Consider the following 26450-nt stretch of genomic DNA (forward strand, 5'->3'; position numbering starts at 1 on the left):
GGGAAGGAGAGAGAGTGTGTGTGTGTGTGTGTGCACATTTTTATATATGTACAGCAGAGAATTTCTGATCATCATAGTTCCCTTCTGTTACCATATGCTGAGCGGAAGGAACTTTATCTCTTCCATCACCGAAGCCTGCTCCATGCATGCAGCAAGCATAGATTAACTGTTTCAGACTGTGGGGCAATTTTAATGTGTCTTGCATTAACAAATACTTCCCATTATAATATGAAAGAAATGGGCTAGAGCGTCTCTCCATAATGTTTCACTTCCCTATTTGCACAGTGGTCTTGTGCAAAGAAGCCATGCAAAAAAAATGATGCCCTCCATGCACAGACTGAAGGGTGCAATCCACATGGATACCTCAGCATTCCCCCCAGGTCATTTGCTACAACTGCAGATCCAGCTCAAATGTCCATGGAGAGGAGGCCCTGGTTTTCATGGGAAAATGTGCCAGCATTCAACACTTTCCAGCCCATTTGCGTTGCTGAATCAGGCTGCAGAGACTGAAGATTTTTTTTTGAGGCACTTTTGATGGGCAACATTTTGGAAGCAAAGGAATGCTCCCAAAATTTTACATGGAATAGGAGAGGAGACCATAATCATGGGGTAAATAATACAAGAAGCCACATTACACATGTAGAGAAAGCTAGGAGTTTTGTAGATTTAGAAATCACTGTTAACTTGTATAATGTTGTATAATTGATGTTGTAATTAGCAATAGCACTTTAAATAACGGTATATACTGCTTCACAGTGCTTTACAGCCCTCTCTAAGTGGTTTACAGAGTAAGCCAATTGCCCCCAACAATCTAGATCCTCATTTTACCCACCTCGGAAGGAAGGAAGGCTGAGTCAACCTTGAGCCTGGTGGGATTTGAAATGATGAACTGCTGGCAGCTAGCAGTCAGCAGAAGTAGCCTGCAATACTGCATTCTAACCACTGCACCACCACGACTCATGCACTTCCAGCATTTCCTACTTGAAAATGCATAAGCCTGAAAATGGTGGAAACCTGTTATTATTATTATTATTATTATTATTATTATTATTATTATTATTATTATTATTATTATTATTATTATTATTATTATTAGCAAATTGAGAGAAGGAAAATGTTGCTGCTCCACAAACCACACACATGCAAGCGTATGTCTATTGTTGACAGTCTCAGAGCTGTCTTTCTCTGGCCTAAGCTCTCCTTATAAAAAAAAAAAAAAGCTTTCAGACCTGGAGATTAAGTGTTCCATAACAGGAAGGAATTCAGCAGGTTCTCATCTGATCAAAGAATCTGCCAAGTTCTTATTATGCAATTATTAAAGACAAAGGTGCTCCTGAAATTCCACTTTGGTTCTCCGGCATCAGCTATCTCTTGAGAAAGAAAGACAGGGAGTGAGTGAGTTGTGTATCCAACACTTACATGGCAACCAGACGGGCTGCTGTGGTGCCAAAGCGGTCAAAGATGTAGCCAGTAGGGAAGGTCATGAAGTTGTTCATGAAGGAGCCAATGGTGAAGATGAGAGATAACTGTTCATCCTGAGCAGTACAGTCTGTAAATTAGTGAGGAAATTTAAGTGTAATCCCCAATGCCACATAAAATCACAGGCAGATGTTTACTATGTCTTATCTTCCATATTGATACATTTGGTTTTTCGTTGTCCAGGTTTCCCTGTTCAACCCCATCAACTCTGCATTTTTAATAGATAGCAGGTCTCTTCTGGAATAAGAGATGCAAGGAGACTTGAAAGTGTCATATTCAAAACCCGTTTACTTTTCATGATGGCACCACAAAGCCAACTGTTGCTGTTATTAAATTCAGTGAGAAGACTTTAGTAAGCATCAAGCAGAATTTAAGTCCGCAGGCCACATATTGGAATGGGCCATAGGGTTGATAACCATCTTCAGTTTTTGCACTGGTGGAATGTTTTTCAAAGGTTTGAGCAATTGATAGGGCCTAGTTCAGAGTGATGAAATTGGTTTGAGAGAGTTACAAGTAGCATGTTCCTGCCATATGGTTGTATGAAACTAGTTGCTAGTTTAACCTTTGCAACTTCAACAAAGGATAAAATACCTTCCCCCTCCTGTCTTCTCAGATCATACCTTGAGTTTGATTGATGGTTGTATTGGCAGCTGGCTTGCAAAAGTTCTCAAAGTACTTCTGATGTTTGAGGACATAGACCAGCGATGTCCACCCGAAAATGATGCCTGCAAAGCACATGCACTCCACCAGGCCTGTGATTAATGTAGCCAGACGTTTGGCTGTTTCCAACTTCTGAGACTCCATGGCATCAGGAGCACTTTCCTTCCGTTTCTCTGCCTTTTCTAATCTGAAAAAAAGAATGATTAATGGAATGATTGGTCCCCTACTTCATTCATTAATCAGATTTTTTTTAAAATAAGCTGCAAATGCCTAGGTCACTTAACTCTGAGCCAGAAATAACAGCAGACACTGAATATATACCTCACCCTAAACAAACGTTAGTAAGTAACATTATGGTTTACTGCAATGGATGAACTGATCAAACATAAATCCCTGGAACTAAAACAAACTTGCTCAACAATTCATACATTCCCAAGTTAACTATGGTAACCATTGAACGCTTTCATCCAACACTGAGATGACTCAGTTGCCTCTGCACTAGAATGTATAATTGCTTTTTGACAGTAACATTGGTAGAGTTGCTAGGCATTTCTTGACAGCTTCCCAAGAATGCTGACCATGTTTCTCATATCTTTGTTTGAAGTGAAGTCCAGGCAATGACAAAATGACAGCAGTAGCTATTCTTTGGACAGGCACTCCCCTAAACAATATCTGACTGGCTAGCAATCACTCCCAGGACAAGGCTGGGACATGCAGGAAACTTCTCACCATTTCAAATGAAATTTCACAAGATGGATCAAAGTAGTTTGCCACTATAAACCCTTTAAATTCAGCAAAAAAACACATCCTTGCAGCCAATGAAAGCCCTTATCTAAACTTAAATGCTGCAGGAGATGAAGGTTGAAGAAGCTTTACTTAGGAATGGAAGAGTTAATTCCCCATAGTTTTTAACATCCTTCCCTATTGGTTCAAGCAAGGAAAGATGTCATTGTAACCTTGTTTATTTATCACTTGCTCTTTCCACCCCACTATTGTCCATATCACTTACATGTATATACTAACTCAGAAAGGGGAAGAAGGATGAAAGTAAGAAGCCATGCCAGTGTAGTTTCATCACTTATATTATACAGATGATCATTGCTAAACAGGAAAGCATTGTCTTCAGCATCTTGCAAGATTCAGAGCCATATCCTGCCATCTGCTCAAGTTAAGGCAACCAATGTTCTGTCAATCACCTATCCTCCCGCTTGTCATGTGCCAGAGCCTCCAGGTAACCCCCTCACTTTCTATGCTTCTAGAATTTTCCTATCTTTTATGGCAAGCTCATCACTACACATTTCTTCAACCCTGTATGCAGTAAGATGGAAGCCGTTTTGTCTTGTTATTGTGATAGGTTGTATATGAATAGCTTCATACATGGCCATCTGCATCTAATTCTTTGTGTGTATCCCCCAAAATATACAAATATGCTGTATTGCGTAACTAATAGCTGCATCTTTGCCCGTGAATCATTAATCACACATTCTTTTTAATAAAAACCTGTTCCCTTTAAACTGTGGGTGGTGGTAAATGTTAAAAATAATGTTCTGCCATTTCTGGGTTCTGCTCAATTTGCAGCCCTGTTAAAATGTTAACCACTCATACTGAGTTGTTGTTGCTAGTAAACAAACATCCCATCACCCTCACTCATTTGGAAGGGGACTGAAGTCTAGTTTCATCCCTCAAGATCTGCTCCATTCCACAAATTCAGAGTCAAACTTCCTTTGCTATGAAAATCTGTGAGCAAACCAGGTGGTATTGCAGAAACATAACAACAAGGAAACCAGTCACCTCTACTCTAGCAAACTGGCCTTTTTGAAGTTTGTTGAAGGTCGGCTTAAAAAAGAAACAAAGAAAGCACTAAGAAAGCAAAGTAAGTTAAAATGCAGAAAGGCAATCCCCTATAAAAAAAAAAATAGGCTAAAAAGAGACTCAAAAGTACAGGATATTTTTCCTTGCAACTGCATTGTCCATTATAAACTATGATCTATTGCAAACATCTTGTCTCCTCTCCTTCTCGGTTATCCAAAATGCAAAATAATGTGTGTGTGTATGCATGTGCATGCCTTTATGTTATTGTTGGCTCTTGGAGACTACGTGGAGAAGTCCTTTTCTTAGCAAGATTTTAAGAATTAGCTTGTTCTTGCCTGGACACCCAACTATCTCTGTGCCTAAGGCAGCATTAGAACTCATAGTCTCCCAGTTTCTAGCCTGGTGCTTTGAACCACTGCACCCTACTGGCTCACAATAGCTTTATTCAGAGTAGTTAAAATGTTACAAAATAGTGAACAAGTTCTTGAAGCTTCCTGGGTTATTTTTCCCAGCTGACTTGAACAGCTCCCTTTTTGAGAGAGGTTTAAGAGCTGGAAACAACAGAGCTGCAGTCCAATGTGTCTGGAGGTCACCCTATTAGGCAGCCTGTCCCCGACTCTTATTATTCAACTGCCTCCCAGCAGAGCTCCTTCATCTTCACTCTCATCAGATATGCCTCCATAATATTATCTGCTCTACCTATTAAGTCTTCAATCATCATAACTCACATTTAAGTTATTTTCAACCTCATGGAACCCCTGATCCCTCACAGCCCTTGGTCTTTCCTACTTTCACTACATTTATTTTCAGAATTAGATAATTCTCCAAAACATGTACCTATGTCAAGCTTATTTTAGGCTGGGCAACAACCAAAAATGAAGAGAAGGGCATACCGATCTCTGACCTACCTAGTCTTCTCAGCATCGGGATCAGTTTTGTTCTCCATTAAGTGCTCTTGGAAAGAATATGGAGGGCAGATGGACTTCTCAAGAGAGAAAGCTCTTCCAAATGAAGACCGTATGGCTCAGAAGAATCATCTGTAGGCGAAAGCAGAAACTGATCCTTGACCACATCTAGCTATCATGTGCAACAGAGTGAACAAATTATGCCTCCTCCCTTGAGTCTCCTCCCTCCCCACAGGAAGGAAATAGATGAAGCAACAAAGAAACTGAATTGTGGAAATCTGTATCGATTCTGTGGACTGCACTAGAAACATAATGATATACTGACATTTCATATTTTCACACATCAATGCCTAGACATCTGTACCAGCTCACTGTACTAAGTTATATCACAGGTCATTCTTATTAATATCTTTGGGAGCAGACTCACATTCATTCATTTTGCTACAGGTAAATATGACAGAGTGTATATGGTGTATGTGAGGATTGCAAGCATTTCTTTAAACTGTTGAACCTTCTCCTCCTCCTCCACTTCTTCCTCCTCAAAGCATTATGTGTGGAAAGACTCACTGGAGTACTGTTGGTTTCCTCAACTATGATTTAGAATATGGTGTTAGATGTGGAAAAGGGGATGAAAACTGGCAGATGCATCATCTACCTAGAATGTTGTGAACCAGGGTCTTATTTTGAAAATGCCTTCCCTCTGCATTGATTTCCACAGCAGAGGTTAAGGGAGATCACATGGGTCATGGAGTTGTCATGCAGGTGAAACAACTTTTTTACTTCATATATTTAATGAAATCATGGTGCATTTAATGTTATCATGGCTTGGACCAGACACCCACTGCTGTTTGGGACAGAAATATGAAAACTTGGATATTTAGCTTCAAACAACAAAGGGCTTGCAGTCAGTCTCACAACTGTCGTCAGTAGCAGAGTTTAGTCTCAAAGTGCTACAGGTGCTCTTTAGAAAGAGGTATCCACTAAGATTTCTCAAATAGGACTAAGGACAGAGTCTCCATACTTCTGTTCTCACATCAAAATATCACTGCCACAAACACACACATAAAGCTATATACTACATGAAAATTTTACTCCTAAGGCATTTTATGTTTTTGCTATGCAAGGGCCACTTCTTTACAGATTAAAAAGTGCATAGGTACCTACATGTTTCCTTTTTCTCTTCCCCAGCCAGCTTCTCTAATATTTGCACCATACAAAGTTCTTCTCCCTGCCCCTAACAAGGAAGAAGGAAAGGCTGGCACCTCACTGTCCCTTATCACAGCCTCCAGGCTGAATGGAAAGTTTGGCAAAGTTAAAAGAGAGGCAGGCAATCCACAATCCATTTAGAGGTAATTAGAAATTATCTAGAGGCAGAAGAGAACCTCCCCCAGAACTCAACCTTTTGTAGTATTTGACTATAGGTTAGATAAGGAATTATTGCTTAATTATTGCTGAATGACTATTTACAGTTTAAAGGCAGGTATTGTTAAAAATGTCTAGAGTGGCTTAGAAGACTAAACGTTCTACTTCATACAGCTGCAAATAAGGACAAAGACAGCTACAATCATCCTTTTGGCATATGTTATTTCTACTTGAATTTGAAAATAGAACACCATACATTTGGAAGGGAGCAAAGTTCTCCCTTTTCTCTTCCATTCAGCCATGTACAATTCTCAGAAACTATCTGGACAAGTCCCTGCAGGTATTTTTGACAAGGTTTTCCAGAAGTGATTTGCCATTTTCTGCTTCCTTGTGTTGAGAAAAAGTGACTGGCCCAAGGTCACCCAGCTGGATTTGTGTCTAGCAAAACTAGATCTTACACTCCAAACCTCATGCCTTAAGTCAAATTCCTGCTTACTATAATGTTAAATCTGTTTGTGATAATTTCCTAAAAGTCTACTGTCTCTGCATTATAATCTTACCCATACGTCTTTGCTTTCTTGCTATAACCTCAAGAGCACAGTGGCCAGTCTGCAGTAGTGAAATTATCCACAAAGAAGGTGCATACAATGACTAAAGGCAAGGTCAAATGCTAGGTTTGCCCATCTTCTATTAAAAATCAAGAACAAGACACCTTTGAGAAATAATTGTCTAATTAGGCAGGCCTATACCCACACACCTGTCAAATTGTGCCTGGCTACATATATCATACCAAGCCACTGTATGTTTGACATAGCACAATGTATAAATCATGGCACTGTTTAGTAAAAGGCAGCTAATTGTAGTTTATGCAAAGCATCATGCAAAACAGCAATTCAGCCTAATGCAGATATCCAGAGATCACAAATCTCTTTTTCCTAAAAATTCAGAGCAGCTTTTAATTAGAGAAGTTCAAATCACCAGGACCAGATGAATTACATCCCAGGGTTCTGAAGGAGCTAGCAGATGTGATCTTGGAACTACTGACCCGTATTTTTCAAAGATACTGGAGTAGTACTAGAGAAGTACCAGAGGACCAGGAAAGAGTTGTCCCATATTAAAAAAAAAAAAAAAAAAAGGGGGGAGGGGTGATGGATCCAGGAAACTACAGACCAATCAGCTTGACATCAATACCTGGGAAGTTCCTGGAAAAGCTAACCAAGCAACAAAAGTGCGGGTCCCTGAGACAAGCAAAGTTATAACCAGAAGCCAACATGAATGTGTCAAAAATAAAGCATGCCAAACAAATCTTATTACAGGTAGTCTTCAACTTACAACAGTTCGTTTAATGACCGTTCAAAGTTACAATGGCACTGAAAAAAGTGACATGACTATTTTTCATACTGATGACCATCATAGCATCTCCATGATCATGTGATCAAAATTCAGATGCTTTGCAACTGATTCATATTTATGACCGTTGCTGTATCCCAGGGTCATGGGATCCCCTTTTGTGACCTTCTGACAAGCAAAGTCAATGGGGAAGCCAGATTTACTTAACATCCATGTTACTAACTTATCAACTGCAATGATTCACTTAACAACTGTGGCAAGAAAGGTTGTAAAATGAGGCAAAATTAACAAATGTTTCCCATTTGTGATAGGAGGTGTTACATAGCATAGTTATTTTACTATGAGATGGTTTAAGGCACGGGTGTCAAATTCGCCGCATCACGTTGCCATGAACAGAAATATTGGGCTAAATTGTGGTAAGTTGAGGACTACTTGTAAGAGTAATCTATCTATGGAGAAAAGGTTTTTTTTTTTTTAATATTTATCTTTTCTAAAGAAACTCACAAAGTTTCAGTTGTTTACTTCCTCAGAAACTAAGCTGCATTTTAACAGAGATTTTGTACAATGAATTTTGTTCACAATTTTGCTTTGTTGACAGCATCTCCATCATCCTTCCATGGCCACACTATCTGGGAAAATTTTAGAGGTTTTATACTGAAGCAGTATTAAGTATAAAAAATTGGAGGCAGAATGCTTTATGATTCAAATGATAACCTGGTCATGTTATTGAGGCTGACATGTTGAAAAATATAGTTGAGACAATAAATGTTCAACTCCATATAGATAATAAACTATATATCCAGAAATGCTTTATATGATCAACCCCTCTTGTTGAAAGCTATAGCTTTGTGGTTAAGAAGAAATTGAACTAGCCTGTGCAAAGAGGAAGAAGAACCTACTTTTTAGTCTATAGGGAAATGACTACCGGTTAATTTTTCATGCCTTGTTGTCAAAACCAACAAAATCTGTAATGTTCAAATGCTGCTATAAACTGTCACAGAACAACTCCTCCCTTAAAAGATAGACATTTATTTGTAAGACTGTCTGCAATTGTGCTACCTGCAATACTCAATGTTGTCTTTAATGAACATAAACATAACAAAGTTCAGAAATTAAATCTCAGGCTGGAGGAACTGACATTCAAGATTCTGAGAAGTCAAATTTCATATTCAAGGTGAATTTATTTCATTACATAAACCATATAGCCAGCCAGCTATCAAACTTTGTCATCCACACCTTCTTGCCAAAAATTTACTCTTCTCTCAATATTGCACAGGAACTACACACACTCCTATAATTCTACATAGTATGGTAACAGTGCACTAATCATTGACACACACACACACAATGTACATTCTAGAAAAAAGAACAGAGAAAAGTTAATCAGATCCTATAGTACTACTTATACAGAATTTGAAACAGAAGAATAAGACTAAAATAGAGCAAAAAAGAACAAGAGACAAAAAAGAAAGATAACTAAAAATGCATTAAGGAAAAGAATAGCAGAAAAATAGAGAAGAAAGTAAAAAGAAGTGGCTTTCGATCTTCTTTACAGCAGGTAAAATTTTAAATTGACCTCTCTTCCTAATGTTACATCACAACTCTTTTTTTGATAATGCCTTCTATCTGGTCATCAAAACCATAAATCCTGATCCCATAATATTCTTCTAGTAAAGCAAGTTTCCTCTTGTAACATGTCTAAAATGACCTAAAACCGGAAGAAATTCACATATTTTACTTTTTAAAAATATAACCACCAGCAGCACTTTTTAAGAGCTGGAGATGTATGTATATACTGGTATGTATGTATGTATGTATGTATACAATTATTTGTTGATCACTCTGGCAAGGACTCAGTAATAATCAATGCTCCCTATCAACTGACTGTCCCCAGACAACCCTAGTACAATCTATTGTCTGTAGGACAAGACTTTCTTGAAAGCCAGAAGGTTAGAGGCGTTTCTTACTGCAAGTCACCGGTTTTCCAAAGAGCGTGGTCTGCTACTAAGAAACTGCATCATCAGCTGCTTTCCACCATCTTTGGAATGGCAGAGGTCCCCAGTTAACTCCTCTAAAAAATTGCAGGGATTATTCCAGATCTGAGTGGGTTAAGACTCCCAGAACTCAATAGAAATAGATGTGTTCAATTACAGCAGTGGTGGGTAAACAGTTGGAAGACCTAAAGGACCACGTTAGGAACAAATCATCTTTGTAAACTATCTATTTATGTGATTGCTAAGACTCAACACTGACTCGATGGCACATAAACAATCAATCAACGAAGTTAAACAAAATAACAAAGTAAAGAAGAAATTGCTTATAGTTTAAAATAACAGAAGCCTCCAGTCTGGAAATCAAACAGTGCTAACAGAGTTCTGGACATGGAGATTCTTGGTTTAAGATACTTACCTAAAGATGCCTAAATGATAGTCCTGCAACCTCATCTTGATGGAAGTACAGCATGAATTTTCTGCTGGTTATCCGGTTTTTTCTTTCTTTCCTTGCACTTTTGTTTGTATTATAATCTTCTCTAGGGAGCTAGGTGCCCAAAATATGATAATTTGAACTTTGTAATTTTTGCCTCAAATGAGAACTCTGGGTTGATGATCTATTTGTTCATTCTCTTGGTTATTCATGGTATTCTCAGGTGTCTTCTCCTTCATCAGAGTTCAAAAGTGTTAATATTCTTTCTATCCTGCTTCTTCAAAGCCCAACTTTTGCTTCCATGGAGCGTCACAGGGAAAACCACTGCCTACATGATTCTGAACTTGGCTACAGTACTTACAGTTTAAAAGCCCTTTTAATCCCTGACAAGACTTTGCCCCTTTCATCTGTTTATTCAACACCCTGAATGGACTCTTAATAGAGGCATATTACTACAAAGGCTTGTAAAAAGTCCTCTTAATTATCCCAAATAGTTGCATTTCTAAAGATTAACTATGATCTAGCATTGACGTTCTTTCAGGATAACTGATTTTCTTCATTGTAAGAAAACTGTTCCTTGACTGCAACACTAAATCCACTTTGGTAACATATTTAGGACAATCCTTTGTCAATTTCCTCAAGAAATTCTACCCTTATACTGTATTCTTCAGTTCAGGGAGAGGTTTCTTTCCCTGCTCAAAGAGTCAGTCTAAATTATAACTACTGAGATTTACACCTGAATTTCTTTTCCTTATAATTTATTAAAGCTAGAAATAAGTGGTCTTTCATATCTAGAAAGACACAACTATCCTCTTGCATATAACATACACTCATTTTTCTGTCTAACCAGCCCCCTTGGGATCTATGCAATTATATAATTTTTATACAATGGTTAAGATGCCCTAATGGGCTTTGCCACCTTAGACAGATCACCTTAGACAGATCAAGCCACCTTAGACAGATCAAGGTTTATCTAGGATTTAAATCTTCATTATGAGCTTAGATGGGGTTTCTATTATTCACTGGCTTGTCTAATGTAGCCCACCTACAAGAAAAGTAGGATTTGCATCTTGAAAACAGTCCTAAGTGAGGGTGGGTGGGAAATCCCTTGCCCCATTACATAATTAGAACTACAGATATGATTGGGTTAACAAATGAAACAAAGAAAATGTTAAAAAGTTATGATATTTATGTAGTTACTTACCGAGCACATCTACATTATATTGAAGTAATCAAAATAACTTCACAATTCCCAAAGCATGTCACAACTTTTGAGCACCCCTAATATTTTGAAATTAAAAGTTGAAAAATTTGACATGTTCTACGTGCTCTAGATGTATTGGATAAGACACAATTGGTTGGACTCACCACCACTAACCACTACTAAGTATCAATGTTGGCTTACAAATCACAGGGATTGGGTTTATATAACTTGCTAAACTAAAAGTGTAAGCCATACTGCTACAGTTTAGCACAGCTGAAAACACAGCCCACGACCATGACAGAAACTGAAACACACAAGCCAGATTAAGGTGCAGGCCTAGAAACCAGAAAATGGTGAGTTCTAGTCCCACTTTAGGCATGAAAGCTAGCTGGGTGATTTTGAGCCAGTCACTTTCTGTTGGCCCAACCCGCCTCACAGGATTGTTGTTATTGTTGTTGTAGGAAAAACAGGGGGAGGAAGGAGTATTTGTATGTTCACCACCTTGAGTTGTGTATGAAAGTGGGGATGATAAAAATCTAAAAAAGAGAGTCCCTTGGCCTTATTAAACAGCTGAGTAGACATAGTTGAGGCCAAATATCAGCAGAAGAATAAGTGGTCAATCCTTGCCAATCCTCTAATGGCAACTGAACAAAGACATCATGAATATGTTATCCTAGAATTCCTTCATCAGATTCCAAGGGATACAGGCGGAAGTCTTGGATATGACACCTGGGAGGAAATGAAGTTTTATGGTTGCTCCAACACTGGAGGTTTTTAAGAAGAGTTTGGACAACCATTTGTCATGGCCTAAGATACCTGGGAAGTGCCAAAGACATTCTCTTGAAGCCACTTTGCTAGATTATTGCTCCATGGAATAGATAGACTTCTAATTCTCCCCACTTTGTCCTTTTCCATCCAAAAGCATTCCTGCTATAAGCACCTGTAGGAAGTGGGCATTAGCTCATTGAGCTCACATTCGCACTGCCCAGGGAAGAATTATTTTCCTGGCATGATCTTTTTTCTAAGCCATGAGACAATTGACAGGGCTACCTATTCTAAGCTTACTGCTATTAATTCTGTTCTCCTTTGTCCAAATAGATCCTGGCTATTTCTCTACAAAATGTCAGCTTGAAAGCATGCAAATGCAAGTAGATAAATAGGTACCATTTTGGTGGGAAGGTAACAGCATTCCATGCACCCTGGCATATAGTTATGCGGGTCACATGCCCACAGAAATGTCTTTGGACAACACTGGCTCCATCGGTGAAGAAATGGAGATGAGTACTGCCCCATAGAGTTGGAAATGACTGGACAGGTGGAAAACTTTACCTTTATCTTTTGAAGCAATACATCACAGACCGAACAGAAATTATGAGCACAGTGTTCTTACTGCATAGATTATCCACCTAGGTTTCTGTTTGAAGTATTATACTGGTAGCAGGTTGTACAATGGAGAGTTTCCATTCTCTGAGAGTCTGGGTATTCTGGAATGAGTCTTCTCAAAGTGCCCCTAAGCCAAATGATGTGATTTGGAGTGAAATATATTTGCAGTGGGAATGGATCCTGAGTAGAAGTGTACAGAATTGAACTATGAGCTTCAGTCATATTTAGCTGTCACTGAATATTTTTGCAAATCTCTTCATAATTTTGCACCATCCTATTCAAATACTATAACAAGGACCTGAATTCAAATTTATTACTATGCAATAAGGTCAGGGCTCAAATCCATATGATAAATAAGCATTAATCCTCCTTAGAAAAAGACCTGCTTCTTGAACCAGGTTGAAGTTTATTTTTGTTTCTATCTGCAGTAAAGACCTTGAAAAAGTGGGAAAAATACATTTTCTAAACAAGAGGTCCCTGCATTTTCCAAACAATACCATAATTTTCCATAAAAGCTGAACTTTTACAACATACAGCAAAGTCAACTTTTTTATTCCAAACAGAAAGAGGGAATCAAAGGCATACATTTTGTTCTCCCTCCACAGTAAGCAGTACTTACTGGAAGTTCCCCTTCTTCAGAAATCCTATCTGTTTTCTTTTTCTTTTTTTTTGCATGCACTCTTCTACAAAGTGAATAAGAGTTCTGTTATGAATACATAGAAAATGGCCAGGTGAAACAATGGAAAGGTGATCAAATAATGGCCAGAAGAAACAATGGAATGAGGTCTTCCAGTAGGAACAGTGTGAGCACTCTGTAGGTACATGTATTTGTTGTTCACATTGTGTACAAAACTGTTCCTAAGGTGTCTGTATAATCAAAGTGGCACAATCTGTTTAGTGAATTCCAAGGGTGGAACAACAGAAAAGAAAAGGTCCTGAAGGGAGAAGATGCAGTAAAGCTCAGGAAAGACCGAGGATGCCCAAGAGAATATGGGATGCTAGCCGGCTGAGGCAAGAACAAAATCAATAAAAGCCAAATGGATACATTTAATCAGTGTTATATTGATTAAATAATATAGTCCATTCTCTTCTATCACTCTTTGTAATGATGCCTAATTTGTTTCTACCAAAAAAAGCTTAGGGAAGAAGCAATTATCATTTATAGCTACTCTCTCACCCAACTCACCTCACAGGGTTGTTGTTTTGAAAATAAGAGGAGGAAATATTAATTAGATCGGTTTATTTTAAAAAGTAATAAAAAGGAGGGATATAAATAAATAACCTGAAGGTATTTTTAAAGCCATATAAAGTCATTGTGGATAGAATGGCTTAAGGGTACAAGCACAGACTATTTGAAGGATACTTGTGGTTCCACCAATATCTTAGTGACTCCTTAAGTGTGTGTTGGAGGGGAGCTTTTCCTTTGCAAAAGGAAAGTTGGTTTGGCACTTGAAACACATGTCTCTTTCACAGTTGTCAAGCACCTGAAGCAAAAGAAATCTAGAGGAATAGGTGCAACAAACATTCTAATATTTAGAGACTAGAACCAATTCCATCTTAGTGAAAGGAGTACTGGAGAGAGAGAGAGAGAGAGAGAGAGAGACAGAGACAGAGACAGAGACAGAGACAGAGACAGAGAGAGAGAGAGAGACAGAGAGACAGAGAGAGAGAGAGAGAGAGAGAGAGAGAGAGAGAAAACCAGAGTTTTTATGAAACCTTCAGTAATGATTGAAGTAGTCAAAGAGAAGTACATGACTGTGTGAGAGGTACCCTTGAACCAGCCCTCAAAACACAGTAAAGTAAGATAGGTTTCAACTGCTTTGCTTCAGTATCTCTGCTTGCCATTTCAGAACCACAAACAGTGGACAGGACTTCAGAGAGATAAGGCTAGAGACAAACAGTGCTTTACAAAGACAATGTAATGCTGAACACAAATCTCATTATCCACAAACTTAGATGGGCATCCGCAATCCTTGAAGCATAGCCCAAGGAAACCAGCTAAGCTGAACCATTTAACAGCTTTTATTTTTCAGACGTTGTAGACCATTAGCAAGCTCAGTGTGTTCAAATCTCCTTTTATAGAGAAACTGCATTCTGTCCTAGACTGTAAAGGAGCAATGTGAAATAATTTCCATGCTGTTGCCAAGAAAATTATGTGGATATGTTCAAAGAGTTATCCATCTGAGCTTGATTGAAATGGGTCTTCACCATTTAAAAAAAAAATCTTTTCCTAAATATATTCATAACTTTCATAACATTTAAATTGTTTTCTACACCTGATTCCATGGTTTCTAAAGGCTTTCTTAGCTGTTCCCTTCGCAGTATTGCTCCCTCCCAAATTCTCATCAAGCAGTTGCCCCATCCCACCCAGTCCCAGTGCAAAACACAGGACACTTCACGTGCTTGCAAGTCACACCAAAGTCAACACCACAAAGACTGTTCAGTTAAAAGAGCTATAGAGATGTTTTACTTCCTGTGATATAAACTGTAACTTTCTTCCTTCCTTTCTTGCTTCTCTCTGAGAACATTTCACCTCTTCAAAAACAAATGAACTCCCATTTGTCTCCAGCTGGTGAGCTTTGCTAGGTTTACATAGATTATCAAACAAAGAATGTTTTTTCCACAGTACACCATGACTTTTAGCAACAAAAACAGGAAAAAAACAGCAGTAGAAGAAACCCACTAGTAATTTCTCATTAAAGCATAAACATTTGTTCTGACAACATTCCAAAAATTCAATTTCCACATTTTCGCTTACATAAACTGTTACTAGAGTTTAAGTATCAACATCTCTAAAGTTTAGCTGTAAGTATTTCCCAGTTTTGTTGGAAAGCACCATTTCTCGACTTTTCTTTCAGATGATAAAAAAAATGGGAGGTGGTACAAACCATTTTAACTTTGTACAGAGTCTATATCTTGACATTTGAATATATGTCAATATTAATACCTTCCAAAACAGCCAAGTATGGAAAACCTAATGAAATAAGGAAACAAATGTCCAGTCAGTGATCAATTTGGGCTGGATTATCTACTTGGTTAGACTTCTTCTACTCTACACTATTTCTCTCTCCTTTCTCCCTATCTATTTTGACATTACCTCTTCAAGTCTTAAAACCTCTCCCATAATTTTGGGGGAAACAATTTCTCTCTCTCAAATACACACACCAAAGTTCTCCTGTGAAATTAGGAACAAGAGTTGCAAGCCAGCGCAACCTATTCTAGGGACCCTGGACTTATGTCTCACGGTATGTCCCACTCGAACATTGCTCCAAAGCAACTGGCATAGCCCAAAGGTTGAGCTCAGAGGGATTCCGTTTCCACCTCCTTGCATCCCCAAGACTCTTCCGCACCTCAAAAAGAGTAACTGTTTAACGGCCTATCCTTTTGCGGCTCGTAGCTTGTGGAGTAAGAAGCACCGTAAGCCTTTAAAGTAAAACCACTAAACTCTTCGCGGGTGTTGCGGCAAAAGATTGAACAGGGCTGGCTTGTGAAACTTAGGCTCCCCTATACTTCACCCACTTTTTTTTTAGGGGCGCCATCACCTCCTAGACGTACCTCCTTACTAAAGGTCAAGGGTCCACTGCCATTCCGTCCTCCTCAAAAGTGGAGCGCAGGTCGCTGGCCAAAAAAACAAACCAAGCCACTGGCTCACGGGAGGCAAAGGGGCCGGGGCGGTCGGAGACGCGTATTTCCCCTGCAGGTTGTTTCCCCTTTTGACAGGCAGCGGAGAAAGCAGCCCCGCCCCTCGGCTCCCTCGGGGGACTCTTTCCGATTGGGCGCCCATCTCCGCCCTTCCAGACGCCGCTGACGAGGAAGCCGGCCACTTCGGCAACCAAGTCCTGGCCGGCGTCGCCCTCGTTTCGGGGAGAGTCGTTCTTCCTACTTCAGTCCGGGCTCGCCCCAGAGGCGGAGGGATTTGCAGCCCTTCTCCGAGGGTCCTTTGCTGCCTCTTAAGGGCGAAGCGGCACAAACGGTCTCCTCGCGGCGTTACGGCTGACACGCCCGCGCCCCGGGCTCCTTCCGTCGACCTCCGTGGAGCGGGACTTCCGTGGTTTTGCCTCAGCCATTTAAGACTCCTTTGTAGTCGGTTTTTTTTTTTTTTTTAAGAGAGGACGCATCTAAAAACTACGTTTAGCCCAAAGTGTATGAAGCAGAATTAAATCCCCAAGTTTCCTCAGGGAACGCAGACAAGTCCAAACTTACCTATTCTTCCAACCCCGTTCAGTCGACTACAATTTACAGGGGCAGCAATGTTCAACCCTTGCTCTTCAGGGTAACAACCTTCCTCAACGACTCTCTAAAAGGATACAAATGACCAGCTGTCTGCAAGGAGTATAAACCCTGCCATTCCCCAACGCCCAGTCAGAGCTGGAGAAGCTTCTTGGATGAGAAGAGAAACGTCTTCAAAGGGAAAAAAAAAAAAAAAAAACCAGTCCAGCGGCCTCTTGAAAATAAGAGGGCCTCCCCTTCCTCTTTTCTCCTGCTTTGACTGCCACCCATGGCAAGCCAAGCAGAGAAGGGTGGGTTTGAAGCAGCAGAGGGTGGCTCCTTTACTGCCAATGAGCAGCAGAAGATCCTTGGCAGCCAAGGGGGGCACCTCTCTTCTATTTTAGTAGTAGAGGCAGCACCCTTGTTCTGAAGTCAGAATAGCAGTCCAAATTGCTGTCCCCCTGCTTTGAGCTGTCCTGTTTTGTGCCGTCTTCTGGATTACAACACTTTAGTGCTGCCTGGTGCATCAAGCAATCCCTTATATAGACTTTTTTTTTTAGCATGCTAAGCACTTGCTGAACAGGTTCCCTCTGGATAATTTTTTTAAGCATACTGACTTGCTTTTCTAACTTTTGTCCTTGTGGGTCAGGACATTTTTATTGGTTCCCATGGAGGGGCTTCTGTATGTATGAATATTTTGACAGTGCTGAGTAGCTGATGAATAGTCAATGTTTCCCACCTGCCTTCCTTACATACAGATACGCTCCTCAGGAATCTAGCAACGAATGAGTAAAGTTGGATATCTATTATGTAGTCTGTCAGTCATCAAATTTCTGGGCTATCCAAATCTAGAATTATTTTGAATGGTTTCACAAAGAAAAATGGGTGAGAACAACATCATATGAAAAAGAACAGCAGCCATCCAGAAAGAGAGCCAATCCAGAAAAATACTTGCCCCAGCTTAAAAGTGTGTGACCCAGCTTAAAAGTGTATGACTGCGTACTATCTGAAGTCCTAAGGGAAGAACTGAATTTTCAAGGTCCGTGTAAAGGCAGGTAGGGTGGAGGCTGTACAAATTGGGGAAGGGGAAGGGGGCAGACAGATATTGTTCCAGTAGGCAGTTACAACAAACAGATTTGTGTCATGAGTACGCATCACCAAAATATGGGGCGAGGAATATGTAATAGAATGAATTGTGTTAATTTTCCCTGATTCTCTAGTGGGTTAAACAGGAATACATCAGAGGTGGGTATTCAGCAGGTTCTGACCAGTTCTGGAGAACCGGTAGTGGAAATTTTGAGTAGTTCGCAGAACCGGCCAATACCACCTCTGACTGGAGATTTTACAGTATATCCTTCCCCTTCTCCGCCCACCAAGTCACGCCCACAGAACCGGTAGTAAAAAAATGTGAATCCCACCAGTGGAACACATGCACATTTTTCAGAATGGGAAGGACACTACTTAAAATATGAGATATGGGAACAAGATAAAATGAGGTATTGGGAAGTAGTGAGGTTTTCAAGGCATTCTGTACAGTTGTAAATATGGGTAAGAAAAGAGCTTCTGCTCTGACCCAGAGATGCTTGTGCAGTTTTTTCCCTTTCCCAGAGATTCCCTCTAGCATTTTGCTGTTCCTACTGAGCTTAGCATTTCTCTTGCTCTTTTGTCAAAATTTTGTCTGAAAACTGGCCAAAGACACAGGTCACCGGTGCACATTCTTTGCTTACAAAGTTGTTTAGAGTTGACAGATTATCAGCATCAAATTAGCAACATTAAAACTTATTTTTCTATTTGCAGGAAAAACATTTTCATGAGGCAGCCATCCAAGAAATGTCTTCACAAGAGATTATGAGAATTGAGGTCACAACCATCCAAGAAATGTCTTCACAAGAGATGATGAGAATTCAGAAGCTTTATCAGTTTGGATGCAGTTATAAGCTTGGTTCATATGGCATGCCAAGGTTAATCCACAGTGTGGCTTAGCACATATGCCTTAGTTGTGCTTAGCACATATTGTTTATGTGATCCCAGCCAAATTTGGCTTATTGAGCAAATCACAACTAAGCAAACTGTAGCTTAGTGCAATATGAGATCCTTATCAAAGTGAAGCAGGATAAGCAAACTGCAGAAATAGAAATAGCCCTAATTTTTTACCTTTCTGTATGTTCCCATTCTCATTGCCTTTCTTTGGGATTGTCAAAATGTGCAACACTCAGTGCCTATCCTATTTATAGTTATTTTTGACCTGATGAGAATAATGGTTATCCAGGGTCTTCATAACTTGCTACAAATGCTACGTTGCAAAACCGTTCATTGAATTGCTTACTTTAAAATGTATATAATTTCAATAGGATTTGGGTGAGGGCTTCTATACTAGGACAAAATCCTTGGGGAAGTATGGACGTTATGATATCTATGACATCTCTTTCAGTGAAAGCCATTCTCCCAATATCAGAAAGGTATGTTCTCACCACCTTAATGTCAAATGTCATTCTTTACATTCTGAAGAAATAGCAGGCATTCAGAAGAAAAAAAACAGTTTCCATTAAAAGTCTATGGAGATTCTCAGTCATTCAGGTCATGGTTGTCCCAAAGGTGCTTTTTTTCGAGAGGCAACTGGACTTTCTGGTTTTTCTTTGAAGACGTTTCGCTTCCCATCCAGGAAACTTTTTCAGCTCGAAAAAAGCACCTTGGGGATTTCCATTAAAGGAATCTGAAGCTTCTTCCTGCTTCTGCTATTCAGTCACCAAGAAACAAATCTTCTGGTATCCTCACTTTCTCTTCCTTGACATGCACAAGAAACTAGATTTCAACAGCCTACATAACTTAAAATCTATGTATGCTCAAGGCAGACAAGAAGGTATCTTGTCTTACAAGGATGACCTCTCACTGCAGAAGAGAGAGTAAGCCGAAAGGGGGCAAACAGGTGACCCAGAGTTGGCTTCAACTGGGATAATGTCAACATGTTGCACCTAATAAATCTTGGATTCTTTTGAAGCTTGGCTTGAGGCTCATGATTTAATTAGGGCGATCGCTGGGAACCCTGACAGTGGAGTGTGTGTCTTTCTACACTAGGAAAATAACATAGTGTGGGCCTCTTGGAGTCAGTCTTTCTTCTGGGTGGGCCAAGCAAGGGTGACTAATGATGGCTGCAAGTGTCTGTCTAAGCAGGAAGTGGAGATTTAATTAAGATATGGAATTTGGAAAGAGCTCTCCCAATCTTTAGCTTCCACTGAAATAAAGATAAGACAATGTAAATGTTTGATTAGGAGAGTCAGTTCAAGAGTGATCTGTACCAGCCAGGAATTTGCTTTGGATTTCGGAATTATATCATCAAAGCAGTTTGAAGCAATGAAAAAGATACTCTCCATCAGTGCAGAAAATTCAGATCCAGTTTGGAAGTATGACAGGTTTTTTACTCAAGCGCATTTTTTCTGAATTAATCTCAGTGTCCAAATCAAATCAATTCCATTTTCAAAGTTAATTAAAAAGTCCCACTTGGATGGGATTTCTAAATTGATCTGAAGGTCTAAATTAATAAAATTTGACTTTTTAACTTTGTTCAGAAGTTTGAATGGGATCAAGACTGATTCATCTATCAATCTCCCACCCTCAGATTGAGTTCCAGGATCAGGTACAATCCGATCTGTGACTGAAGCAATAGGACAAAAAAGGAAGATGTAACAACGGAGTTTTATTCCTTTCTCTGATAGACATTTTAACATAAAATTCAGATTCACCTTGTGGAAAGATGGGTAGCAACCAAATGTAATAATAACAATAAAATCAGAATCCAGCTATAGGGTGTCAACAGCAAAAATGATTCCCCTGTAATGTCTAATTCAGTCTTCCAAACAACATTTAAAAGCTAGTAGAAACAAACCTTTTCCCTTCCTGATGTTAATGGCTTGGACCATTACAGCTTTAGAATATAAAGACATAATTCAGACCTCTTGATTATTTCCATTATTTGAAAGTGATCTACAGTGCAGGTTGCTAAGTTAGGCTCATGAGCTGTTTAGTCACTTTCTCTCAGTGTAGAGAGTACCACAGGGAAAAGCCTTAACTGCACAAGTAAGTATAGAAGTAAGTAACCTCTAGTGGTTGCGTTTTTTTGCTCAAGTACCCGTGCCAACATTTGCTTGAGTGGGCGCTAAGTATCCCCCTGGTAGAATGGTTAAGGCATTTCAGGGAAGCTTTAAAAAACCAAGCTTTGTGTGCTACTCCGCGCAAGCTGTGGCCTATGGCCCCTGAGTGCAGTGGGGAATGCTGTCGAGTTGCCAATTCTGAAGTAAGAGGATTTCTGTCAGGACACTTTTTGCCAGTTTTGAAGGGGCTCATAACCTGCCCCACCTCACTGTATCAGCTGTATTTAGGAACTGAGTTTCTGGTTCAGGGCGAACTGTTTAATAGTGGGTTTTGGGTGGTGTATCACTGATACACTCCATCTGATTCCTCTGTCCTCCTTCCCCCATAAAGTTTCAGCTATCACAGAATTATTCTCTGCAAGTTAAGGCCTGCAAAAAGAAAGGAAAGCCTACTTTTGTGGGGTTCGAGAGGCATGTTCACAGTTACATTAATTTGGTTCTGGATATGATATACTGGGGAAGTTATTTAGAAGGCAATATAATTTGCTCCACACATGAGTTATTTATGAAATTACCATAATAAAAACAACATATTGTTAGAGCACATGGTCAACAGTTTAGATAATATAAGAAATTCTTAAATCTGATTTGAGAGAGCGAGCTCTCTCCTATATTGTGACAAGAAAAGTGCGAGACTTTGCTCAAAAGTGCAAAGGGCTTTCCACATACTTATAATCTCCATCAAAGGAAAACAGTATAAACCAATTTGTATGGAAGGGAACATGCATAATTTTATGCATACCTTTGTAACTAGCTCCATGCAGTAAGAATCTTGGATTAACTGTGGTTGAAACGTTGTGTTCATATGCATTAATTTCTTGGCAGCTTTGGCTGGATTTCATATGCATCAATATATATGCAAATGTTTAGGAAAAGTGTGAATCAACCTTGCAACTTTTCATATTACATATTTGGGGAAGAAATAATTTAGGGAGCAGCACTTGAGTAAAATGGATGGATGAGATTAACAGCAGATATTAAAAGTAGCAGTTGTGTGCACCTTAAAAATAGTAGATGGATTACTAGAAAGTTGTTTTGGCCCAAATAAAGTTCATAATATCTGTTAGCCTTCAAAGTGCCACAACTTTGGAGTTTTACCAGCAGATGAGATAAAATCGCTTTAATTATATTTGAATGGAACCATTCTGGAAGTGATTACTGGCTAGTAAAATCTTATTATCAGCCACTAGAGGGAGACTTAGGCCCACATATTTATGTCACAACACTTTTGACAAGCTCCTTATCTAGTCTTTTTGGTTATCCATCATTCAGCTGCCAACTAAAGGGGCAAAAGCATTTGTTTGAAATTTGAATCATTCAAAATTATTTCTATCTGAGAAACAATACCAGCAAGTTCCATGACATCATTCTGCCACTGTAATCAATGGCATGAATCAAATATTGAAATATATCTTGCTTATTGGATTTCCCCCCACCCCACCCAAAATGGTGTAAATGCATCCAATGGCATTTTTTTAAAAAAACTTTTAAAATGCCTGAAAAGACCATGGGCATTCAGTGAAAATAAGTTCCATTTAATATAGAAGGAGACCCTTCCAAGAATTATAAGAAGGATCAGCATAAAGGAACTAGAAATTTCATGGATTCTGAGACGTGCTGGAAAAATGTATATTTTAATCTAGTTTGACAGAGAAAGTTGAACTTGAGCCAAACTTTGTCGTTTCAGTCCCAGGATTTAATTCTAGAATAGATGAAACATCCTAAGAACACAGGCACAGGGTGCTCACCACAATATTAAGAATCTATAGCAAGTCACACATCAAAATGGGTCTAGGAATCAGAAAATATAGGGTGTTATGTAGGTTTTGAATAAGCACTTTATTTTTTGAAGATGTAGACCCTCAAACAACTTCACCGCCTTGAGAACTCTTTTGAAAATGAATAAAACTAATTGGGTCCTTTAAGGATCTATTTGGGAATTAAATATGTAACATATTCATAAATAACACCAGTATCAAAGTTTAGCCAGAAAGGTGATCAAATGTGTGGAATGTAACCGAATTGCTACAGATTAAATTTAAACAGACTATAAAGGATACCCAAAAAAACCACCCTTTCTAAATTGGGGAACTTGGCAACATATAACAAGAGGAGATCCATCATAAAAGTGTTAGCTAGATACATAATTTATGGGGTTTTTTTTCCTATTTTCTATCCAAATTGACAGTAACCACCAATGAGTAAAATATTTGGACCATGGGAGGAGCAAATAAGTCATGGCAACTATCCCATTGAACTGTAGTCATTTTTTTTTTCAAAGATGATTCTTAAGACTGTTTGGAGAAGGGTCTGCAATTAAATCAGCAAGTATCATAGTGTAATTTAACAATTCCCATATTTCAAACACTGGAAGCAATTCTGGATAAGATGAAGAGCTGAAGAAAGTATTTAAAAGGAGGAGTTAATGAAAGAAAATAAATATTATTGAAAATATCTCAAGAAAGCAAAGGGGGTCATTTGGAAAGTAATTTGGGTGGGTGGGAGTGCATGCTGAGATTTATTAAACTGACAGCACTTTAAAAATTGAAATAGCCCACCACCACCTCCAACGTATGTTCTCATAAAATATAGCTCAGGGTCCTCCGCTGAAAATGATTGACAGGGAAGTTCTTGGCAAACAAAGAGAAACAAATGGCTTCATTTAACATGGAGCTGATCTAAAGAATTAATTGTTGCAAGATCTGCTCGGTTTGTCATCCTGGAAGTTGTTTTAAAGAGAGTAACACCTTCCTAGGGGTTATCAATGAGTGACGACCCCCCCCTCCCCAAAAATCACAAAACCCGGCTGAGTAAAACTAACAGACTTGTGTTTGACAAACAGGGAAGCTGGGAGAAACAACAAGGATTAGAAATCCAGGCCACTAATTTCGTTTAACGACTTCTGGTGCGGAATGGCCTGTTCTACCAGGTAAAGCGAAACTGTGGGCCCGGGACGCATTGCAAAGTGTCTTTCGGAGTGGGAATCGTAGTCCTCCAGATGCGGTGAGATTCCCAACTCCTAAGCAATCTCAGCCAGCTTGAGCCACGAAGGTGAGTTCTGGGTGTTGGGATTCCGGCGCACCTGGAGTGGTACTACCTCCCCCCCCACCTCCCCCCTCCCCCGACTAAGCATCCGAGAGCGCCTGGCCCACAACCGCCTTTGGGGATAGAAGCAAGAGGGGGCTGAGAAATAGGGAATGGCGAGAGGGGGGGGAGCAGGAGCCGAGGGCTGCCCCACTTCGGAGGGCCCAGCTTGGTTTGCGGGCCCACTGCAGGCTGGGAGCATCCTCCCTCCTCCAGCGAGCCGCACATGGCCAGCCAAGCGGATGACGGCCCCCCTGAGTCAGCCTGAGCTACCGCCCGCCACCGCCCACCCGCACCCCTCGCCGTCTGTCTCTCCATCTTGTGATATTTCATTCCGGAGGCAGCGAGGCAAATAAACGCGGCGCCAGATTGTGCAGAAGAGCCCTTCCCAGCCCTCCCGAGGCTCTCGAGAGTCCCTCACCGGCGCTGGTTGGCGGGGTCGCGAATTCGCGTCCTCCCCAGTCGAGAGAGGCGCGCGCGGGTGTGCGCGCGCGTTCCCGGGGCCCCAGACTTGCCCCCACCCCCACCCCCGTCCTCCGTAGCCCTGTCAATCAGAGACGCGCGTCCCTATAAATGACAGTCGCGGCCCACTCCGCTGTATTGGGAAGATGAGGTCATTTTACACCCCGAGTTCTTCGTTCTCCCCCTTTCCCACCCCCCCGTTACTTCATGCAGATTATGAGGATCCTGCGTGTACATTCTGCCACCCGAATTGGAAGAAAGAAAGATAAAAAAGAAAACAAAAAAGAAAGCTGGCGCCTTCCAAGTTAGAATAACTAAAGCTGTTCGTCGTGGGCTGGTTTTTGGTCAGAAGCGAACGCTTTGGTAAAGCCTAAATGTGGGTTTTGCCCGGATTTCAAGTGCGGTGGGCTGGTTGTGCGGGTGTTGCCCCCCCAAACTCACCAGATCCGCAAATCCTTCGTCCTCAGAAGCAACACAAAATACATGGGAAGCGTCAACCTCTAGTCATGTCCTGCTTTTTTCTTTTTTCTTTTAGGCTATGCTTATAGTTCTCGCCTTGGGCTAGACCTGCATGTCCCATTGAAGTTAGAGAGACTTACCAGTGAGTAAACATGCATTATCAACCAGTAATCCGAAATCCAGGGCCACACAGGAATAAATCGGAGTTCAACGGACCCTAATTCCAGGTTTCCTACTTGTCACATTAATAATAGGGAACACACAGAGAGGGACGTCGGTTCGAGTTGTTGATCTTGGCAACTATGGTCAGAAAGTGGGGATGGGAAGGAAGAGAATGGGAATTGTTGGATCGTCTTCCTCCGGAGGTGATGGACTGGCTGACTCCTACCACTCTCAGCCCAAAAGCCTGGGGCTGTGAGAAGCCATTTTGGCGTCTGCAGGACGCCTCTTCTCCCAGCGCCATTCCCGCGAGGTCAATTCAGATGCTCCCTTTTCCTCTACAGAGGAGGCTGACGTGAGATGGCCGAAGGCTCAAGGCAGCCAAAAGAGGGGGATTCCTACTGATGTTGTTGGATTGCCCTCTCCTCACCTCAAAAGGGGATTGGGAGTGAGATTTGGGGTAACTGTACTCAAACCCTCAAAATGGAGAGCACCAGATTGCCTACCCCTCACTCAAGTTCAGCTCCAGTTTAAATATCCCAAGGACCCACTCTTTTCTCGGCCCTTCGTGCACTTCCACCGACCTCACGGACTCCAAGGAGATTGGCTGTCGGCTAGAGTCCCGAAGTTCGCAGCCTTTGCGCCCAGCCAGCTTTCCTTTGGGACGGGCAAGGTTCCATCTTCACCTCCACTCACCCCTCTCCCCGTGGCACTTGGCAAGTGAATTGGCCTGGAGCGATCGCACTAAATGATGGAGGAGGAGGAGGAGGAGGAGGAGGAGGAGGAGGAGGAGGAGGAGGAGGAGGAGGAGGAGGAGGAGGAGGAGTGTGTGTGCTATTTCCTTTCCTGGGAGAGCAGAGATTATTGGCAGGGGAGTCGTTGGCAGAATTTTCCACCAGCTGGCGCCTATTCCAGGTTATCGTTTACCCAGGATGCTGCTTCTCCTTCTCCACCTCCTTCTTTCTGAGGCTTCTTCTAAAGCTTGGGTGTTTTATTTATTATTTATTTATTTATTTTGAGTAACTGGATTTCTCTAGACAGTAGCTTTCAGCTCCTCTTTGCTATGGCTGTCATTTCTCAGGGAGTCGTGAAACCTGGCTAATTTGTAAGTTTAGCATATTGTGTGAACCCATCTATTGTGGATAGTTTAACTATGGTTAATTAAATCATATATCATGTCTACATAGTGGTATGTCAGGGACTTCTAGAGATACCCTGAAGGCACTGAATCACAAAGTGAGAAATTATATTTTAGTCCAGCATATTATGCCAATATCTTCCCAGTTTAACCCAGAGATAATTCAGTAACCCATGCTTATCTAACCAGGGCTAAAAGTGTTTCATAAACTC

General features: G+C 40.5%; 1 protein-coding gene across 3 annotated transcripts in view; it reads right to left on the minus strand.

Annotated features, from left to right (window-relative positions):
• Positions 1 to 16868, minus strand: part of SLC43A3 (solute carrier family 43 member 3) — a 38317-nt gene extending 21449 nt beyond the window's left edge. Inside the window, exons 1-4 of one of the 3 annotated variants that reach the window (XM_087950494.1) lie at positions 16783 to 16868; positions 4860 to 4988; positions 2100 to 2326; positions 1420 to 1549 (exon numbers count right to left, since the gene is read on the minus strand). In XM_087950494.1, the coding sequence (XP_087806620.1) occupies positions 1420 to 1549; positions 2100 to 2326; positions 4860 to 4897 (395 nt within the window). In that variant the 5' untranslated portion in view covers positions 4898 to 4988; positions 16783 to 16868. Of the gene's footprint in view, positions 1 to 1419; positions 1550 to 2099; positions 2327 to 4859; positions 4989 to 16134; positions 16302 to 16782 lie in introns of those variants that run through there. The other 2 variants (XM_026683761.2, XM_026683763.2) reach the window with 2 other exon arrangements.
• Positions 16869 to 26450: the final 9582 nt, after the last annotated feature.

The sequence above is a fragment of the Notechis scutatus genome, chromosome 1 (genome assembly GCF_049901735.1).
Source record: "Notechis scutatus isolate UNSWTSFEM ecotype Mainland chromosome 1, rNotScu1.2, whole genome shotgun sequence".
NCBI lineage: Eukaryota > Metazoa > Chordata > Lepidosauria > Squamata > Elapidae > Notechis > Notechis scutatus.